This window comes from Panthera leo, chromosome A3 (assembly GCF_018350215.1).
Source record: "Panthera leo isolate Ple1 chromosome A3, P.leo_Ple1_pat1.1, whole genome shotgun sequence".
In the NCBI taxonomy this organism is placed as follows: Eukaryota; Metazoa; Chordata; class Mammalia; order Carnivora; family Felidae; genus Panthera; species Panthera leo.
The window spans coordinates 28,741,844-28,763,508 of record NC_056681.1 but is presented as its reverse complement, the minus strand read 5'-3'; the positions used below and the strand labels follow the sequence as shown (position 1 = coordinate 28,763,508).

At 54.5% G+C, this 21,665-nt stretch overlaps 1 protein-coding gene across 2 annotated transcripts in view; it reads right to left on the bottom strand.

Annotated features, from left to right (window-relative positions):
- Window positions 1–493: 493 nt before the first annotated feature.
- Window positions 494–21,665, bottom strand: part of SIRPA (signal regulatory protein alpha) — a 42,326-nt gene continuing 21,154 nt past the window's right edge. The window contains exons 4-9 of one of the 2 annotated variants that reach the window (XM_042931420.1): window positions 18,210–18,530; window positions 17,297–17,635; window positions 15,365–15,472; window positions 12,621–12,645; window positions 5,368–5,419; window positions 494–3,124 (exon numbers count right to left, since the gene is read on the bottom strand). In XM_042931420.1, the coding sequence (XP_042787354.1) occupies window positions 2,870–3,124; window positions 5,368–5,419; window positions 12,621–12,645; window positions 15,365–15,472; window positions 17,297–17,635; window positions 18,210–18,530 (1,100 nt within the window). In that variant the 3' untranslated portion in view covers window positions 494–2,869. The remainder of the gene's footprint in view (window positions 3,125–5,367; window positions 5,420–12,620; window positions 12,646–15,364; window positions 15,473–17,296; window positions 17,636–18,209; window positions 18,531–21,665) is intronic. The other variant, XM_042931421.1, reaches the window with a different exon arrangement.

Here is a 21,665-nt window from a genome sequence, read left to right as displayed (position 1 = left end):
AGACCCCAGAGGTGGGGAGGGGCAGTCGGTCCCAGCTGTGCGATGTCCAGGGCAGGAAGGAAAGACCGACACTTAAGCGAAGGTCTTTCACGTGGCAAGCGGGGGGGCTCGGTGCCCCCCGGCCCCCCTTTGATCCGCACGGGAACCCTGGCTGCGGGTAGTACTGTCCCCCTTGGGTGGGTGACAGGCCTGAGTCTCTGGGAGGTGAGCTGTTTCAACTCTGCAAAGTTGCAAAGCGGGGACGCGACTGCGGTGGTCTGTCGGAATTCTGTTTACGCAGGTGTTTGGGGCACAACCTTCCACCGACTCCCTCTGAGCCAGGGGAAACAAAGTCTTTGTGTCCAGAAAACCCCAGAGAGAGGTCCAAACCCTGCAGTCCCCAAGCCCTAGGGGCCGCATGCGATCCTCTCCCAGGCTCCCGAGGATGAGGACGGGTGGCGGGGAGGGGGAGGGGCACACTCCCAAAGACAAAGACACTCCACACCCAAACTGGTCGTTGTTACCCAGAAATCTTTATTACAAAAATATTTTGCAAGCCAAAAAGTTTAAGTTGCAACTATATACAAAATGGGGCCTGTTTCCTTCCTAGCAGTCTTAAAATAAACTCCCGAAACCACGCTCCTTCCGTAGTGTTGTTTCGACCTCTTCCTTTTCCTGGGGTTCGATACACAAGGTATGGGAATCTCCAGGCTGCCAGGCCGGAGCTAAAGCTGCACAGCTTCCTTGGCCTCATTCCCTTCCTCCCCTTCCAAAATTCAAAATAAAATAAAATAAAATGGCACCAAGAAAACACTCTCTTAAAATTCTGTGTGCATATGTGGGTGTGCGTGCACATACATGGGACACACTCAAGCACATGTGCCTTCTCTGGGCCGCAGAGAGGGAGGCTAAGGTTGACAAGCCAACCTTTTGGAACTTGGAAATGGCCCGAGCCAGGTGGCTGGGTCACTGTGCTCCCAGATGCCACAGAGAAACCCTGGCTCATCGGCCAAAACTGTCCACATGGCCCGTTGGCTCACCCGATTCCTGGATGCCATCGTGTGAAATGCCAAATCTCTGTCCCCAAAGAACTGGGTCTGAGCTGAGCTCCCAGGGTTCCATGCGTAGGACCTGCTGATGGGCAGCATGGCTCAGCTTCTTGTTCTGATGGCCTGGAATCCCTGGGGCATCCGATGGATGGCCGGACCCAGGGGGCGACGAAGATTAACCTTTCCGCTCTAAGACTTGGTTGGTTACGTGTGAAGACCGAATCGACAGGGCTCGCAACGTCTGCTGGCCCTGGGCCCAGCCAGGCCCCCGACTGGAAGGGTGGGGATCAGAGGCAACAGGTCACAGCATCTGCCCAACCTCCTGAGACAGAGGGACAGAAGGAGGGTCAGTCTTGGCTTCACAGCTGCCCAGTCCTCCTGGCTGTTTGGGATTTATTCCAGTTTGATCCCCAAAGGGTTTGAGAGCAGAAGTAGAAGATTCCTCCTGCAGGCACCAGCTCAGAGAGCTGGAATGGTGTCGTCGTTAAGGGGCGGGGAAAACAGACGGGCATAGCTTCCCTCCCCTGCGTGGCCTTCCAGCGCTGGTAAGATGCCAGGGAGCAGGGGGGGGGCATCTTTTCTCTCCCCTCTTTCTGGATGAGAAAACTGAGGCCTCGGGTCTCGACAAGCTTGCACTGTGAAGGACGCAGCCAGGAGGAGGAGCACTGAGCAGGTCTGGACTTAGCACGATGGGGGCACAGAAGACCGCAGTACCAGCCACGTGGCTCGGCTGAGAACGTGACCTATTTTGCCCTGGAGGGAAGGCTAAGCGTCTCCACGGGGCAGCCGCACTGCAACCTTCCTCCCCATCCTCGGGGTCTGGGATGTGGGGGAACCCAGTTTCCGCCGTAAAGAGGGTGCCCTCCCGGGACGACCAACTGGTAAACCTTAGACCGCACAAGACCCGACCAGGTACTTCGACACATGACAAAGAGCCAAGAGAACGTTGCTGTCGTTTTAAGAAAAAAACCAAAACAAAACGAAACACCACAGATCAAATTTTCTAACACCTCAGGTTCAAGATTGCACATTTCACATTTCTCGATAATTTACAGGCGTCCGCAGCGAGATGTTGCTGAGTTAGTGCTAGCTGGAGGAAGCAAGCTCGGGTCTAGAAAGGAGAGGAGGGGCCGTGTGGAGCGTCACGGTTGGGACGGCGGGTCCTCAAGGAGTCTCGGAGGGCCACCAGGAGGTGGGGGGTTTTGTTACTCAGTCCTTGGTGGTGGCGGTGGCGGCTGTGTGGGGGTTCCTCGGAGGCTCCTCCCCTCCCCCGGGGCTTGCGCCTCATCAATCCCGGGATGGGGAGGCTAGGACTCTTGGCAGCAGTCTCACCGAGTCTTGGGATGAGGGTCCCGGAGGGTTTTTTTCCAGCTTCTCCACGGACGGGGCAGTTCGATCGAAAGGGACAATCTTCCCCAAGCCCCAGGTGGGTGGTGGTAAAAGGAGGTGGGGTTTTCTCCCTCCTCACCCTGGAAGATCAGGCTGCAGAGCACGAAGGGGGGCAATCAGGGTCTCCAAGACCGTGACCGAGACCCGCATGTTGATGGAGACAGGCATGAGGGTTCTTGGACCCTGGTGGTTCTGGCCAGTTCCCAGGTGGGTCCCCCGGCTAGTCTGGCAACATCGGCCTCCGCGTGTGGTGATGTGGGGGGACTGTGGCTGCCCTGGAAATGTCGAAGAGCCACGTGGGTTGGGGAGACAAGAGCCAGCCTCATCCTGGAGTTCCAGGGCCTGCACCATCCCGGCCCTCTGGGAACTGGGCTGGCTGTCCCCATCACGGCTGTCCCACACGGGACAGGAAGGCTCGTGGGGACAGACCCTAGAGACGACCACGGTCCCATTCACTTCCTCTGGACCTGGACGCTGGCATACTCCGAGTAGGATGGCTCGGGCTTGGGGGCTGGCTGCTTGGGGGCCCGGTTGAGGTGGACCATGTCTAGGTCGGCGTAGGTGAGGGTGTCCTCGGGCGCGGGCGGCGGGCCGGTCTGAATGCTGGCGTACTCTGTGTGGTTGTTGGGCTCGGCGGCCCGCGGGGCGGCCTTCTTCCCCTTGGGCAGGTTCAAGTCTGCGTATGTGATGTCATTGTTGTCCTGGATCTAAATGTGGTGGAGAGAAGTTCATTCTGGAGCCCCCAGCCACTCCTCCGCCCATCGGTACCGAGGCTGGATGCTTCTGTCTCCCCTTGGGCCCCGCTGGCTCAGCCCTAATTCACGCCCCCCTCTTCTTCAGCCCGGGTTCCCCGCCTCCAGCCTTACCCTTCCGATCCTCACCTGGCCCAAAGGAGCCTCCTACCCGCCAGTGGGGTCACCTCACGGCGCCGCCTCACTGTCCCTCTGCCCGACGTTCCATTCTGTCCTTTCAGGGTTCTTCCCTCTGCCTGCTGTCCATTCCCCTTCTCCTCGTAACGAAACCCCTTCCACCTTGTGCCTTTTAGCACGTGCATCACTTCAACCTAAGACCACCCTCCCCTCAGCTGGCTCTAGGGATCCTCTCCGTGCTTCCTCAAGCCGTGTCTCTCCATGACAGCACCCACCACCCAGGACCGACTCTGTCTGGGGGTCTGAGTAGGTGCCGACCCCCAGTGGGTGGAGATACTCATCCTTTCACTGGTTTATTCAACACATCTTCACTAGGTTATTTGTTATAATGCAGAACCCAAGGCTGGCATTGAAGAAGCCCCATCGGTGTGGAATGAGCGAACGAACGAAAGAATGGATGGCAATTTCAGCCTCACTCAGGGTGCAGCTGGGGTCTGGGAGACTGGGAACAGGGGCATGTGAGAACGAGAGCCCAGGTTGTAGGTGCAGTAAGGAGCCTGGGGCTTCAATCCTTCTCCTGCTCCGTCTAGCTGAGGGCCTTGGGGCAATCCACTTAAGCCTCTCTGGGCCTCGGTTTCCCCATCTGTAAGGCGGGGCTGGGATAGTGTCTGTTTCCAGGGTCCCTGTGAGGCTCAGACATGATCGCCCAGGTAAAGCGCACAGAACAGAGCCTGGCACACATCGAGGGAACCCGTGTGTCCGATAAATGCTAGCAATCATCAACCGCCTGGCAAATCTGAACATCTCCCGTGCGCTAATCTTATCGCTCGCAACGGCTGCCTTCAAATTACTCATCATGAATTGCAAACTTTGCTTCTTCCGTGCCCAGCACCTATGCTGTAGAAGGAGGCGGGGAAACACCACCACGGCTCCTCACTGGTGCTCAGTAAGCACCACGGAGCGCAGCTCCCGCAGGCTTGCAGGCCCTGTCTCAGCCCGTCGCTAGGAGCCCCCTCCCCCGCTTTACAAGTGAAGAAACTGAAGCCCAGAGAGGTTAAACAATTTGGTTCAAGTCACACAGCTGCAAAGGATCCAGAGTCTGTTGGACCCGACAGCTGTGGTCTCACCGCACGGCCCCCTCTGTCCCGAGCCTTGCACACTCACTCACTTCTCTCTGGGAAACCCACAGCAACAGCATTTAAAGTTCCTCCCTGGCAGGGGTCGGCACCTAGCACTGGGGATTCGAGACACAAGGCTGTAAGAAGCTCCGTGAGGGCCGGGCTGTGGCTGCCTTGGTCACTGCCCAGGGCCTGGCACATAGTAGGTGCTCAGGAAGTCGTGGCCGGCTGCGAATTCTGTGCAGGTTTTAGTGACCACCTCTCACCATCATCCTTTCCCCTGAAAGTTCCTGAGAGAAGTCCAGAGGTAACAATGACTGGGGAGAAGGCCGCACTTTGTAATTACCCCTCGGGCTTGTGCCCGGGGCCGCCGGGGGCGGGGCTGTCCCGGGTCGGGAGAGCAGGCCACAGTTGGGGCTTTACAAAGACCGTGCCTCTCAGCAGCCCGACTCTGTGCAACAGATTGCATCTGAAACGATGACAACACCCCGGGAAATGTCAAGGACAGCTGGTGCTCTCTCCTCGCGGGTTCAGGGCAGGGCCTGTCTCATCACAAGAGACAGAGGAACCCTCGGCCTCCAAGGTCTGACAGCGTCAGCCCGTGAGAAGCAGGGCGAGGTCTCTCGGAATCAGGCCAACCACGCTGCCCGTGAAATCGCCCCGGCAGTGCTGCAGAGAAAGTGCCAGAAAGGGAGCATGCCCTTGCATGAGGCGATCGGTGAACAAACTGTGAGCGGTGCCCCCTGGAGTTGTGTGTTGGGTGCCCTGGGTCAAGGAGGTGGTGACCTTCTCCTGGCTGGGGCAGAGGACAAGGGGGAAAAGAGGACTGTGAGCATCCCCCCACTCTCTCCACCCCACCCCTTCCCCCACTCTGGGGAAAGAGTCTTAATTTAGAACAGAATCTGCAACTCTGGTTGATGCAAGGAGATTGCACCAGTGAGAGTACCAGGAAGGGCATCTCACCAAGGACTGTACCTGGGTTATTTCTCTGGTATTCTTCTCGGGCTCATGCAACCTAAAAAGGAAAGAGACACACAGATAAAAATATCCTCACTATCTCCAGTGCTCATGCAAATTGGTAAGAATAACATTTCGGTTCCATTTCCTATATGGTCGGAGCAAGTCACAACAGAAACACAACGGCTTTATCAAATGTTTGGACAAAGGGGTCAATCTCACTAAAGAGGAACTTTCAGCAAGGCGCCCCCCCCCTTTTTTTTTTTAACCCACTCTTCCCCAGCAAGGATCTTCAAAAGTTAATATACCGGGTGCTGGGGAAGGTATGGTGAAACAGACACGTTCACGCATTGCTGACGGGAAGGTTAAACCCACACCCTTTTGGGAAGGCAGCTTGGCAAAATCGAGAGCTTGACTCATAAGTGCACATTTTTTTGGGAGAATTCAAAATATAGAAAAAGCTTGCTGCACAGAGGCATTTGTCACAGAGCGGGATAGGGAGGAAGGTTTCCATGTTAGAGCTCTGCCAGTTGGAACTGGTTAAGGAAATCAGGATAGACTCATAGATAAAAACTTAAAAGGTTTATGAGGAAGGGCTTTTTTTTTTTTTATTACAAATGATTACATTAAAATGATAAGCAAAAAGGCAACATTCTCTGGAATGATCCCAAGCCTACAAAATTGTGTGGATCACCAGGAAGGAAACGTAGTAAAATGCTAACCGCAGTGGTCTTTGGGAGGGATTTTTTTTTTTTCTTCCATTTCGTTCCCGTATTTTCCACACGTTCTCTATTCTACACATCTAGGTCTCAGCATTAAAAAAAAAAAAAAAAAAGAGAGAGAGAGAGAGAGGCAGAACGGTGTCCTGGTTAATCAAAGAAGCTGTTCATGCACTTGATTCTGTAATTGGAGGCCATCGCTTGGCTCACTGCAGGGTCATGGTCAAGGTGGTGAGCAACCCTGAGCCACTGGTTCTGTAGGAGTTGTGTAAATTCTCAGGCCGGCAACTCCAGGGATGTTAGCCTGGATAATGTCAGAAATGAGCAATGGGGCTTGGCAGCAGGGTTATTAATGGATTTGGCATGAGCTCTTGGCTCAGAAAGCAGTTCTGGGGCATGACAAGCCCCACGTGGCCACAGAAACAACCCTCTGGGAGCAGGGACGCTGGCTGCGGAGGAAGATCACGAAGGTCTATCCACACCCCTATTGCTTCCAACCCTTCCAGGAACCCCTGCTGCCTCTGGTTCAAGTAAGACTCATCACCCTGCGCGTTAGCCGCGCACGGTCTGGCCTCTGCTGACCTCCCCAGGCCCCTTCACGCTCCTGACCTCAGTGACCCACTTACCCACCCACCAAGTCTCTCCTGAGGGTTATTTGATGAGACGCATTTTGCGTCCACAACGGCCTGGAAAGCTGCCGTCCGCCGCTCTGTCTCTTGGTGAACTTTTGTGCACTCTTCAAGACTCAACTGTGGTGTCGCCTCCTTGGGAAAGCTTCTGTGACAGTGGTGGACTGTCTAGACTGCCCCTCCGTGACAGCCCCAAGCCCCCTTGCCTATTTTCCAATGCGTCTGTCTGCCACCTGCCTGCCACGCTTCCTCAGCACGTGGGTACAAGTGCCCTAAAGTGACCTGGCATGAAGATAGACTGCCCCGGGGCCTTTGCACATGCAGCCCTCCTTGCCTCTTCATTTGCTTCACTGCTTCTCTTCCCTCAGGTGTGGTTTCAAACAGTCCTTTCTCGGGGAAACCTCCACTGAACCCCAAACTCCAGTCTCAGAACACTGGGTTCCTCTCTTTCAGAGCGGACTGGAAGTAATCATCCATTTGGTTGTGTCCGACTGTCCTGTGTCTGAGAATGGCACTGCTGTTACCCACCCCTGTGTGCAGGCTACAGAAGTGGGAGTCAACCCTGATCCTCCTCTGTCCTCCTTTACAACCCATGTTAACCCATCCCAGTGCTTGCTGACGCTGCTTCCAAACTCCCAGCCACTCAGCCTCCCCCACCGTCCTAGCTCCCTCGTTTCCTCGTCATATTCCGCTCCAAACCCTCAACCCACTGTCAGCACACAGGGAGATCCATGTCTGTATCCAGGATGGTGCGGCCGCGCGATCGCTGCCCCCGCCCCCCACCCCCCCGGAATGTTCTAGCCTCCCATCTCTTCCCCTCACCCACTCCAGGCCAGCTGCTCTGACCTCCTCCGTGTTCCACGAACATTTCCAACTGCTCCTGCCTCGGGGTCTTGGCACTGGCCGTTCCCTCTGCCTGGTCCACTCTTGCCCCAGATATTCCCGCAGCGGGAGCCTCCTCGTCCTTCAGCTACCTTCTGAATGTCACCTCCTTAGACAAGCTTGCCCTGACCGCCCACGGCACCCCACCCCCTGCTCTGCTCCGTGCCCAGCTGTATTTTATTTAGTCAGCGCCCGCATCACATCGTGCATTAACCTCCCCCCCACCTTGCTTTGTGACCTGCCCCCTGATGGACCGTGGGCTCCGCGCTGGAGCCCCGGCACCCGGTGATGGGCTCATACACTGGCAGCGCCCCCAAAGTATTTGTTGAGTGAGTGAATGAATGAATGAATGAACGCGGAATCAAAAGGGCCACGAGACCGGGGCGAGTGTCTGTTTCGCTCTCCTTCACAATCCCCCAGCTTAAGACCTGGCATGGAGCTGGGCTCAATTCAGATGAATAAATGAAAGAATCAGAGAAGCCCTAAATATTCCAAGAATAAACGCACTGAATGTCTGACAAGTGAACAAATGGCCGCCCGAAGGAACCCCAGTGCCCAATTAAGGGAGCGGAGACATAGTTTTCTCTCGTCTGAGCTGGGGGAGACTACAGACAATGTTCTACCTGCACGCTCCCAACCCAGGGAGTGAGAGCTACCCAGGCCCTCACCAGCCCTGCAACCTGAAGGGCCCTTTGAGCTCAAAGCGGCGGCCTCCCCCCGCCCCTCCCTCGGCACCCTCCCCGAGGTGCTCGGTTGTTACCCACGCCAGCGTCCTCTGGAAAGCGTCTGATCCCAGCCAGCCGACTGAAGCCAGCGCTGCATGGAAACTACCATTACCTCTCACCAGCTATCGCTTTGGTTTAGAGAGATGAAAGGGAGAGAGCAATCTGACGGCTCCCTTGGTAGGTTCACGTTGGAAAAATAGAAAACAGGCAGAAAACGGTTGGCTTCTCTGGGGAAGGAGAGCATCAGAGCACCAGCGTTCAGCGTCAGAGGTATCTGGGCCGGCCTCAGAGTTCTGGCACCTGCTAGGTGTGGGACCTCGGGAATGTCCCACGACTTCTCTGAGCCCCGGTTTCTTCCAGCACACACACACACACACACACACACACACACACACACGGCCAAGAAGAAGCTTCTAGAACAAGGGTTCTCAAAGTCTGGGTTGGAGGCAGCAACATCAGCACCACTTGGGAACTCGTTAGGAATGGAAATTCTGCATCAGAAAGTCGGGGGCGGGGGCGCCCAGTAATCTGTGTTTGAACAAGCCGTCTAGAAAATTCTGCCACACACTTGAGGTGGAGAAGCTCTGTTCAATTAAAACGGGATGATTGCAAATCAGAGGGGTTTTGCTATAATTAAAATCACCAACGGGCTACTATAGGAAAAGGCATAGATCGGTTCCCGGAACGCAGTCAGTGCTTGATAAATGTTAGCGGCCGAGGCTGTTATTATTATTATTATTGACACCGCCCCTTTCTTTCGGGAACTTATTGTCTAACTGGGGAGATCAGACAAGTAAAAAATAATGGCGACAATAAGGAAAAAAAAAAAGAAAAAAGAGCGATCCGTATCTGAGGCTGTGAAGCACTTGGAGAAGGAGAGTTTTAGGGATCCGGGGGAGGAAGAGATGGGGATTGGGACCACGGTCTGGGGTGGCATTCGTTCAGTCCGCATTCATTTGTTCATTCAACACACCTTAACTGAGCACCTACTCCATTCCAGGCATGGTGTGAAGTTCAGCAGTCACGGGGTGGGTTATAACACGGGGCACGTGCATTGACAGTTTGAATATTCCACCAAGGTGTCAGTGCAGGGGCCCCAGGAGAGCTCGCAGGACGGGCTTCCGTCCTGGGGGGGTGGTAATGCCCTCTCCGAACCGGGAGAAAGGGTGGGAGGTAAGCAGATGAAAGGGTGACCTCCCATGTGGCACATCTCCAGGGGGCGCTGTTCACAGAACCCACTGTGACTGCTGCCTCCTGGCACGGTAGAGACCTTGGGTGGTGCCTGAGCACATCTCAGGGAGAGAGGCCAGCACGCAAGGGCTGGAAGGACAGTGAGGACACAGCGTGTGGGAGGCTGTGAAGGGAGTGCAGCCGGTCTGAGTCACCAAGCACGAGGGCTGGGGAGTGGCCAGGAATGAAACTATCCAAGTTAGTAAAGGCCAGACCACGAGGGGCTTGAGGGCCTCAGTAGTGCGGCTGGACTATGTTGAGGGCCGTAGGGAGCCACTGAAGGTTTTTAGGCAAAGGACAGAATTCGAGTCTTGCCCTTGGAAAAGAGTGTACCCGGCATACACACACACACAACGCCCCCATTGCCCCCAACCTTGGCGTTGTCCTGGACTCTATAGTCCATCAGCAAGCCCTCTTGACTCTACCTCCAAAACGTATCCAGGATCTGAGCATTTCTCAGTCATCCCACTGCCACGGTCCAGGCCACCATCACGTGCTTGGACCACTGCAGTAGCCTCCTCCCAGGCCCCTCTACCTCCTCTACCCTCAGCTCCTACAGCTTGTTCCCCATACGGCGGTCAGGTGGTACTTTTAAAACCAAAGTCAGATCAATCTCCCTCCTATGGCTCCTCATCCCACAGGGAGTAAAACCCTAGACCGTTGGCCTCCACCCCAGAACCTCAGTTCCTGCTCTGCATTCAGAAATCCACAAAGCTCTTGAAAGAAAGAAAGAAAGAAAGAAAGAAAGAAAGAAAGAGAGGGAAGGAGGGAGGGAGATAGAAAGAAAGAAAGAAAGAAAGAAAGAAAGAAAGAAAGAAAGAAAGAGAGAGAGGGAGGGAGGGAGGGAAAGAAAGAAAGAAAGAAAGAAAGAAAGAAAGAAAGAATTGCACAACCTATTTGTTAGCAAAACCTGACCTGAACCAACATGAAGCTATTTATGGCTTTTATTTATTGCCCATGCGGGGCATGCCCATGCAATTTATTTATTGTTTCCATGCAGGTACATTCAAGTGGTAGATTATGGGGATCTCTAGATCTCTCCACTGGGGGTGAATATCGGGGGCTTTCCTTTAGAAGCTGAAAAGTCTGAATTAGTAATAAACCTGGCTGCACGGCCTTGGGCTGAAACCGCAGACCTGAATCTCTCTAGGCTCATCTCTTGCCCTCCCTCGTTCCTTCTGCCCCTCGGCTCCTCTGGCTTTGGCCACACCCACTCTCTGGCCCAGCAGACAGCCCTCCTTCACAGCGTCCTGGCTCAGGTCCCTGCTCACATCCTCTTTTCAACAGAGGAGGCCTCCTCCCCGGCCTAAACTAGCTCCCCCCATTCATCTCCATCCCCTTGCTGGGCCTGACTCGTTACCACCTGACATGACATTACACATCGCTTCCTTCTCTCACTGGAGTCTGAGGCCCACGAAGGCCTGGATTCTTGTTCACTGCTGTCTCTCCAGCACCCGGAACAGCTGGCACATAGTAGAGACTCAGCAAAAATCACTGCAAACATGAACCAGCAAACTAATGTACCATCTATGACATAATGTCACACGGTAGCCCCTGACCAGGCCCTGGGCTTCAAGAGGGCAGTACGAGGCTTCTACCCTACGTACCTTGGCATTCCCAGGGTCACCCATGCCAAGGAAGTCAACACACAGTGAACGAATGAAGGCAAGGGCAGAGTATCCAGCTTGGATCTGGGAGCTGTGTGTGTGCGGCAGCTTTCTGCCACCACCCAGATGAAATGTGATGAAGGTCTTGCTGTCTATGGACAGCAGGCAGGAAACCAGAGCCTCTGTGTGCGGAAATCGCCTCATTTGAGACAATCATGAAAAACAGACCTGGCAGAGCAGCTGACAAAGGAGAGAAATGGGAAGGTTGCCTGGCACAGGAGTGAGGGTCAGTGGGTGTGGACTCTGCATTTCAGGTTTTGGGCGTTGTCAACCAACCAACCAGCCAACCAACCACCAAGCAACCAACCCCCAACCAACCAACCAATCAACAACCAACCAGCCAACCAACCACCAACCAACCAACTAATCAACAACCAACCAACCAACCACCAACCAACCAATCACCCACCCATCCACCCACCCACCAACCAACCACCAACCAACCAACCACCACCCAACCAACCAACCAACCACCAACCAACCAATCAACAACCAACCAACCAATCAACAACCAACCAACCAACAACCACCCACCCAACCAGCCAACCACCAACCACCCAACCAACCACCAACCAACCAACCAACCAACCAATCAACCAACCAACCACCAACCAACCAACCAACCAATCAATCAACCAACCAACCAACCACCAACCAACCAACCAACCAATCAGCAACCAACCAACCAACCACCAATCAACCACCAACCACCAACCAACCAGCCACCAACCAACCAACCAATCAACAACCAACAAACCAACCACCAACCAACCAACCAACCAATCAACAACCAACCAACCAACCAACCACCAACCAACCAGCCACCAACCAACCAACCAATCAACAACCAACCAACCAACCAACCACTAACCAACCAACCACCAACCACCAACCAACCAGCCACCAACCAACCAACCAATCAACAACCACCCAACCAACCACCAACCAACCAACCAACCAACCACCAACCAACCAACCAACCAATCAATCAACCAACCAACCAACCACCAACCAACCAACCAACCAATCAGCAACCAACCAACCAACCACCAACCAACCAATCAGCAACCAACCAACCAACCACCAACCAACCACCAACCACCAACCAACCAGCCACCAACCAACCAACCAATCAACAACCAACAAACCAACCACCAACCAACCAACCAACCAATCAACAACCAACCAACCAACCAACCACCAACCAACCAGCCACCAACCAACCAACCAATCAACAACCAACCAACCAACCAACCACTAACCAACCAACCACCAACCACCAACCAACCAACCACCAACCAACCAACCAACCAACCACCAACCAACCAACCACCAACCAAGCAGCAGGCAACCAACCAACAAGCAACCAACCACTGCAGAGGCATCCTAGCCCAGCGGCACACTTACCTCGTAGAAGAAGTGGACCCCTTGGCTGAAAGAGAAAAAAACCAAAAAACAAAAACCAGTTATTTAACCTAGAAACACTGTTCTTACGTAACTCTTTTGGTGGGGGGACAAAGGTTTGCCTCCAGGGAGGTTGTGAGGAATTGTTGAAATCACCTCCTTTCACCACAGGAATTCCCCCATGCTCACTCCAGTGGGGTGCTCCATCATCTTCTGTCAGGAGGGCCAGTGGGCTGGGCCTTCCCACTTCCCCACTTCTGGGAGTTACCAAGGTCAGATCTCAAAGCAGCCTTCAGCCCAGGAGGGGCCAACTGCCCTGCTCTGTCTGGGCCTCAGTTCCACTCACCACACACCTTACCTGAGACCCTACAGGAGCCCTACAGGCCCTTCACTGCTGGAGAACAGACTCTAGTCGTCGGGCGGGGGGAGCCGGTGTGCATCCCATGTCTCCCCCTGCCCCGACCCCAGCTCACTCACTGTGTGACCCTGGTGGGTCACTTCCCCTCTGTGAGCTTGGATTTCAGCTCTCCAGCTCACAGGGTTGGGCTGGACATCCATTTATTTTCATGTTACCACTTTCCAAAAAAGGATCTTAGGAGGGAAGAAAGGGTCCATCTGGTTCAGAGATTTTAAGCCTATGATATGGGGCATCCCACAGAGAAGCTGCTGGGGTTTGGCCACTATTGGACTCCCATGCCACTGTAAAATTGTAATTAAAAAGCAACCTGCACACCAAACGCGCTCTGCACCGCGCTTTGACAGGCTGGAGGCTGCCACAAGGCGAGAATTCTCCCTGCCGGGTGAATGCCTGGTGCCTGGACAGGCGGTGGAGTTTTAGGTGAGCGGGTACCAGCTGGGAAGGCTGTAGCCCGGCATCCAATGTCCAAATGGACGCCGATGGGTTGCAAAGTGCCGGGACGTGGGTCGTCTCAGGGAGTCCAATGACAGGACACTGACCACTCACTTTATACCAAAGAGACTCGGTGTCTCCCTGGAGCCACACAGCTGGTAAGCAGGAGGGCTGAAATCAGGACATTTCATCGCGAGTATTGGGAGGATGGGCAGACTCCTCCAGGGACCAATGAGGGGAAAGGTCATCTCACCAGGGAGGAGACGATGTGTAGAGTGATCCCAAGCATGGTCCCTGGGGGACCCGCTGACCAGGTTTGAGTCCTGGCCCCGCCACTGACCAGTTGTGAGGCCTTGGGCAAGTTTTAGAACATCTCCATGCCTCAGTTTCCTCATCGGTAAAAGTGGGTTAGTAACACCACTACAGAAGTCTGTGGTGAGAACAATGCCTGGCACATGAGGAGAACTGAGGGAGTGCTAGTTGTCGCTGTCACCAAGCCTCCGTGTGACAGCTGGGCTCTGCACCCAAAGAGACCCGTCACCCAGGGGCTGGGATTTCGCTAACGGCCACCGCGAATGCTATCCGACCCTCACCGGGCAGCGGACTCTGCTTCGCCACCCTTCCCATGCGAAGGCTCTCCTTGGACGTTAGGGGAAAACCACCGGGTGGATCACCTGGCAGAAGCCCTTCCAGATTCCAGAGAGGTGGGGCCTGATGCCAGCCTCCCAGATGGGGAGCTAAGGCTCGGCCAGGACTCACAGCCAAATGCTTTCAGCCAGTCCAGGAAGGAGGGAAACTTGGGGGCCGGAGGGGAGGGGTTGCTAGAGGAGAGGTGTGAACAGCACGCCCATCTGAGCCCAGCCTAGGGGTCTGGGTGCAGAGAGGCAGCTCGGGACAGCACTTTGCACCTCACAGTCCGTGGCATATGGTGGGTCACAAGCAGCATTTTAAAGAGAATTTAGTATAGACTAGGACAGAAAAGCAAATATCAGAGTTCCAATTTTATCTATAGGAGTGTGGTACGTACGTGCTGGGTTGAGGCATGAAGTGTATTTCTATAACTTGAAGTCAAGTTAAGTTGCAGAAACGCTGGCTTAAAATGGTCTCCTCCAAAGGAGGCACTGCTCTACCCATTTTACGGATGAGGAAACCGAGGCTCATGGAAGCCAAACTGATCGTTCAGAGCATATAACAAAGGTCTGGAGCCCTGGTTTGTCTGACTCCAAAGTCAGAGGCCTTGTTACAGCAGTAACTACACACATATGCATGCACTCAAACAAGGGCATGGTGTCCTAGATTTGAACTGGTGCCCTCCTGCTGGGGAGCCAGAGGCTGTGTGCCTTGCTGCCGTGAGGACAGCTTTCCAGGAAGGTGGCTCATGTTTCTGGGCTCATGTACAATTCTGACAACATTTACTGAGCACCTGCTGTGTGCCAGGCACTGTCCTCACATTTCATGTGACATCACCCATTTAATCTTTCCAATGGTCTTAGGGAAGGTGCTGGTATGATCCCCACTCCCTCCAGCCTCCTGCCTACGGGCTGGATGTGTCAACCTGGACAGGTAAGAGGAAAGCAGGAGTTTGCCAGGGTTACCGGCAAATACTGTTTCCTCGGGAGGCCCTCTTCACACCCTGGCATCTCCCTGCTCTTCACCTTGGTGGTAGTCCCGTGAGGAGGTGAGGCCTGGAGCAGTGACGGCTGTCTTGCGCCCATGAGGCGAGGCGGAGGGAGGGCCCCCCCCCCCAATTCCAGCCTGGTGATGGTGCTGCACCAGCCATGGCACCAGCTACTGCTGGGCTCTTTGTGGAAGAGACTGGACTTCCTCACGGCCTCGCCCTCTGGGAAGGACAGCCCGGGGGGCAAACTCTTGGGGAGGAAGAGGAAAATCCACGCACCTTTCTTCTGTCGGATTCGGAGGAGGTAGAGGGCTGCGATCACGAGAGTCACCAGCAGGGCACAAACCACGCCCACCACAATGAAGATGGTCTGGCTTTCGTTTTTGTCTAGGGACCACACGGAACAGAGGCTTCATGTATACAACTTAGAAACAGCGAAACTTAATACCCACCACCCCTTTTCACCGCGAGGTAGGCATCATGAACTGAGAACATCTGGCCGTACGTGTTGGGAGCCACGGGGGCACGTTCAGGGGTAGGCACACCCTTCCTGGCAGGGGCCACCGTGGGCAGTGCTAACACCACGCTGATGTGCCAGGAGGGAAGATGTTTGTTGCTGAGTGCTATGGAGGAACCCTGGCTTCAGGATGTGGGCAGAAATCTCACTCCCAAGGAACAGAAACATGTTCCCTTTCATCTGGAACGAGCCACAGGGTGGCCACCACGACAGTGGTGAAACTCCGAATCACAACTACTCTACAGAGCTCTCAGGAGCAGTCGACTCATCTGTGCCCGGGACCTGGGCATAGGAGCTCTGAACCCGGGACACCTGTAAGGGAGACTGTGTGGGCGGGGCTGGTGCCAGGGCACAGGTAGGGGATCCTGCACTAGAGCATTGTGGGTAGTCAGGAGCAGGGCTCTGAGCCATGGACACATGGGTGCAAACAGTGCTCCTGGTTGTGTGTCCCTGAGTGAGTCATTCAAACCTCCCTCTACACACTGACTTCCTCTTGTGTTATTGAGGCCAATAGTAACCTCTACCTCATTGGATAGCTCTGAGGATTAACTTACAAAATGAACAATCAACCAACAAACTCACTCTTTCATTTGTTTTAAAAGCATTTCCTGTCTACTCTGTGCCTGGGTGTGTGCGGGTCCTAAAGCTATGAGGCCGAACAAGACAGCCACGGTCCCTAGCAGCTGAGTCTCAAAGCTGAAGGGTCAAGTGCCTCCTCTTGCATACTGTCATAAAGCAAGCAAGGAGGCCCAGAGAGAGGCACTGACTTGTCTGAGGCCACCCAGCACGTTTGCGACAGAGCCAGAGTCGAAATCCACACGTCCCAGCTCCTAGTATAGTGCTCATCCTATGGAAGCCAGGCATCAGTGACATCAACAGGACACCCTGGAGGGTCCCACGCCTCCTAAAGCTTCCCTGTTCCCTTACAGGATGCAGTGAGGAAAGAAACGGTCTCTACTGTAACCCATGCGAAAGGTCGGCCACGTACAAGGCAGAGCGAGGCGAACGGGCAAGTGATGGAACATTCCACAGTGGCACCAGAACGCCAACTGGGTGCTAATTTGATGACAGAAGAGAGATACCCCGACAACGCGTTGGGAGGGGCTGAGAAAATGAAACCCTGACACCTTTCGCTCCAACACGGGGGTGGCCGTCTTAGAGGGGCATATGCACTTTGGCCTAGAAATGCTTTTTGGGAAATCGTTCCCCAGAAACAGCTGCACACTCACAGAGCAGGTGCAAGGTCATTCATTACAGCAGTGATTGTACTTGAGATAAGCTGTAAAGATTCTGAGGCCCTCCACCCCATTCCTGGGGTGCAGGCTTGCAAAGGCAGCCAGAGAGATCAAGGTGAAGTGCGAAAGAACAGGAAGAGGAGGTGGCTGGCCTGGCCTGGTGAATTAAGCTCTGGCAGGTGAAGGAGCAGGTGGCAGGAAGCTAGGGACAGTCCAGTCTCCCTCCCTCCCAACTCTCTTTAATGTATGTTTATGTCAAAAGATCTACAGAGACACGAACCAAACTCTTACCAGTGGTCACTCTTGAGAGTGTGGGCTATGGGGGAGGGGCACTCACTTTAAAATTTGACTGTATATCTATAGACTTCTAGATTATTCTATTATAGCCATGAATGACTGCTTTTCACATGAAAAAAGATAGAATTTAAAGTGCCAGGTCAGTTGGCATCTTGACCTCACCCTGGGTCGTATGCGTTTCCTGGTCCTTCTGGTGGGCAGAGACCACAAGGGTATGGTTTTTGGTGACCGCGGGCTGCCCGTCATGCTGCACCTGGCAGGTGAAAACCACATCTTCCCTGTGGGCGGATAAATTCACCAGGAGCCAGCTCGTCCAGTTAAAGGTCCCATCCTTGTTCTCTATGAGGTTCGAGGCCGTCGAGGCCGTTTCTGTTCGGGACACGTTTCCGTTCTCCAACCAGGTCAGCTGGAGGCGCTGGGGGTAGAACTTCTTCACTTGGCAAATGACCTTCACCTGGTCCCCTGTCACGGGTTGCTGGGCAACCTCCAAGGTGGGTGGAACTGAAACAGCACAGAGCAGAAGCTCTGACCTCATGGAACAGACATGTCACCGGGGAGGGGCTCGAGAACTTAGCTCCCCCCACGCAGCAAGGGAATCACCCAGATCAGTGCTAGGCATACAGCTGGTGCTCAAACACTGAGGGTAGTCTTTGCATGTGAATGAAATCCCGTAAGCACAGTGCCCAGTACACAGTAGGTGCTCAAGGTACCTACTGGTAGCTCCTATTAGGGTAATGATGAGTGAAATCGAGCCCCCAGCATGCATTTGGAATCCAATAACTAGCAAAATCCATGAAGTCACCGAGCACACAGTGGCTGGATTACAGTAGGTGCTCAATAATTGGAGTGGCTCTGGGAAAGTAAATCGAACTACCTAGCACGGTAGGTGTTCACCCAGAACTGCCGTCAAAACAGGAGGAGGTGACGGTACCCCTGGGTGCCCGGTGGTTGGGAGGGTCTGTCAGGAGGCAGGTTCCAGGGGATGGAAGGCTGGGAGCACGGAGTGGGGGAGGGGCAGGCTGGGAGGCTTGGGGGCCGGAGCTGGGCTTGGGGGGGGGGGGTGACGGGCATCTACCTCGGAGGGTCTCGGACAAGTTGGCAGTCCCACGAAGAGGAGGGCCCCCCTGCAGGGTCACGTGGGCCACCTCGCAGATGACCTGGGAGCGAACGTCCCCCGGGGCCAGTGGCAGCGTGGTTGTGCTGAAGATGCTGTAGGAAGCGCTGTCTCCCTCTGGGTCCACGGTGGTCTGGGAGGCTGCCAGCTCATTCCCGTTTTTGAACCATTTCAGGGTGACGTTTCTGGGGGAGAAGCCGTGGGACTCGCAGGTGAAGCTCACAGTCTGCTCAGGTGTGGCCCTGGCCGTGGGGCCCGACACCACGGGGGGAGAGGGTTTGGCTACAAGAGGAGCATTTACGAGTAAGCATGACTCTGGTCATCCTCAGCAACGACAGGTAAGTGACACTGTGCAGAACCCTCACGGATTATTTTCCAGCCCTGCAGGGGTGGAGGGGGCCCCCGAGGAGAGCCGGAACCAGGTGGCCAGCCGCCTGCAGGCCTGGATGTGGCCAAGCCCAGCGCCCCCGGTGAGAGGGGACCGCAGGCCTTTCTCCTACTCGGGTGGGAGTGAGGGGCACGTGAGGCAAATACAGGCAGTTTTGCTTTGAATTTAACACTGAAAATGCTTCTCCAGGACCAAACTCGGATCTGTCTTTATCCCAAACTTAACTTACACCTGGAGCTCTCCCTTCAGGTATTTGTGAATTTACTCTAGTTTTCACTCTTTCCACAAACATTCCGTAGGGTCTCATCTCCAATCCCTGAGTCTGAGAGGGAGGGAACGAGGGGTTGTTTTTCTGAATCTGCGTTCTTCTCTTGGGTCGGTGTTGGGTTGAACACCAAGATCACGGAGTGCTGAGAAAGCCAAAGATGGTTAATTTTTCAATCGTGAATCAATTTCAAGGACAGAGACACCGGTCTATGGAGCAGGCAGAAGCCCTCTTGTGTCCTGGGAACACACACATCAGTGACTCGAGAGGGAGGGCATTTCAGAAGGTCCTATAGGGGGTCTCCAAATTGTTAATTATTACCTAATGCCTTCCGTAACAAACATAGGAAATATTACAAATATTTACATTTGTAAATATTTAACTTGCTTTCGAAAACTCATCAGACATTTTGGGGACACAGAAAGGAGGTGTCACCAAATAAGACATGAAAACACCAGCAGTCCGGATGCCCTACAGGGACAAGGTGATCAGTTACCGGTTGCAGACAGCATTTTGGGCACCTGACACCAGGCTGATTCCTCCCCTCAGCTCCTTAATCCCTCCAGCAGGCCTTGGAGGGGGGCCCAGTATGATCCCATTTATGGGACAAGGTTCAGGGAGGAACGCAGCTAGCCGAGGGCACACAGCAAAGGGCGGGGCTCATCTCCCGGCACACACGAATGATTAGTTTTAGCTTCGCTGTTCTTTCTTCCTACACCTCCGTGTCTGTTTGGGTACCACGCGGATCAAAATACCACCTTGGTAACATGTGAGGATGTATGTAAAACACAGAACCTGGCACACAGTAGGTGCTTAATAAACAACACCTATGATTATTATCGTGAGATCTGGTCGTGCCTACGTCTGAAACGACTTGTTTGTTAGGCAGTAAGAGAGCAGAACAAAAGCTTAGCAGAAATACAAGAAAAGTCCCAAAGCCAGCTCCCTGCAGCTGCCATGCAAAACCCCAAATGAGAAAAGCAGCAGAAACCAACAAATTATGATTCTCTCCCTCTTCTTTTAATAATCCCCTCAGGAAACAAGTTTGGCGAATTGGCTTTCAAAACACAAACGAGATCACAGGCGTTTTCCCGCAGATTAGCTATTTACAGAGAGCTGGGAGCGTTTTGAAAGAGGGAGGACAGATTTTGTCCGTGACATTTTGGTGTGTCGAGGCAGAGAGGGCTCTGGGGCTGAGCAGCGAGGCTTTGCGTGGATTCTGGCACCTGTTCAGACACACGTGTGGTTAAAGATGGGAAGGTCCCCTGGCGGGGCAGCTCGGATCTGAGCAGGGTGTCGCCAGCCCCTCTTTGGGCCGGAGGACAGGAGGCAACTCAGCCCCAGGCATGTTCCTCAGGAGGGTGCCCTGGCCACCCCGATCAGGCTCATTTTCCAAGGAGCTGTCACGCGCACGGGTGATTCTGAAGCACCCACCCACTGAGAAGCTCCTCTCCGGCCCCAGTAGCACAGGGAGCCACCCTTATCAGGGGGAGAAGAAATTCAGCGTTTCCTCTGTGACCTCGGGGAGCGTCCAGCTCAGGGCGCTTCTGTCTCCCTGTCTGTCTCCAGACTCCTGTCTGACCAATTAAAGCAGAATTTCTAGGGTGGAGTCAGGGTCTGGGGATCTTTTTCAGCATTTCCCAGGTGATCCCAATGAGCAGCCCAGGTTCAAAGGCACCCACCACCGTCCCCACACCCCCCTTACACTCGAGGCCTGGGAGGAACAGGGACCCAGCCAAGGTCCTATTACAGCTACATTCATGGGATACTGACCGCGTGCCAGGCCCTGCTGTTAGCACCTTATCCGCATTCGCTCACTCAGTCCCTGCAGTGGGGTTGTGCTGTCACACAGAGATGAGGACACGGGGCCCGATGTGGGGATGACTCATCAGAGATCACAGAGCTGGAAGGCAGGGCTAGGTGGGAACCCAGGCAGCGGGGCTCGGCCACTTCCGAAGTCGCTGCATGCAGATACCCAAGAATCACCTAACCCCCACATCCGGGGCTCTCTGGACCTCCTCTCCAATCCTGAGACCACTGACCAGCAGCCCGATTATCACCACAGCACAGATGGGACACAGAGGACCTGAGGGACGCCAAGACTGGCCCAGGATCGGACAGCTCTGGGAGGAGCACCCAGGGCTCACTGAGGGTCTGTCTGCTCACACGGATCACTGTGTCCCCCTCATGTCCTGCCGAGGTTGGTCTAATGATCCACTTCCTGCAGGTGAGGAAACGGAGCCCAGCAAAGGGAGCCGGGTCACAACCTTGAGGGGCCACCTCCTCCGTGTCAGGTGACGCAGTCAGAGCGCCTCAAATCCTTCAGCTCTCTTAAAGGGAGTCCACGATTAGGACCATTTTGCAGATGAGGAGACTGAGGCAGAGAGAAATGAGGACAGCTCATTTCTGAGGACAGCTAGAGTCTAGAAAATGAACTCTTGCTCACGGGGCTCCGGACAGTCTCTATGAACTGCCTCCCCGTCACCCGCAGTCTGCAGAGCCAGGAATGGGGTGTCTGGGTGGTGTCTCTGGCATGGCGGGGGCCCCCCTGCTCCGCCCAGGCCCCTGCCCCAGGCTGCTCAGCGAAGGAGCCACATCCCACAACAGGGAAAGACTCCTGATGCTCTCACGTGTGTGGGTGCGTGTCCTCCAGGAACAGGCTCAACACTTCATGAGACGTTTGCCTATCTGTCTGATCTGGGGGTGTAATGCTAGCCCCGCCTCCCCCCAAGGACTCTTTCTTGTTCATGCTTACTGCTGACGA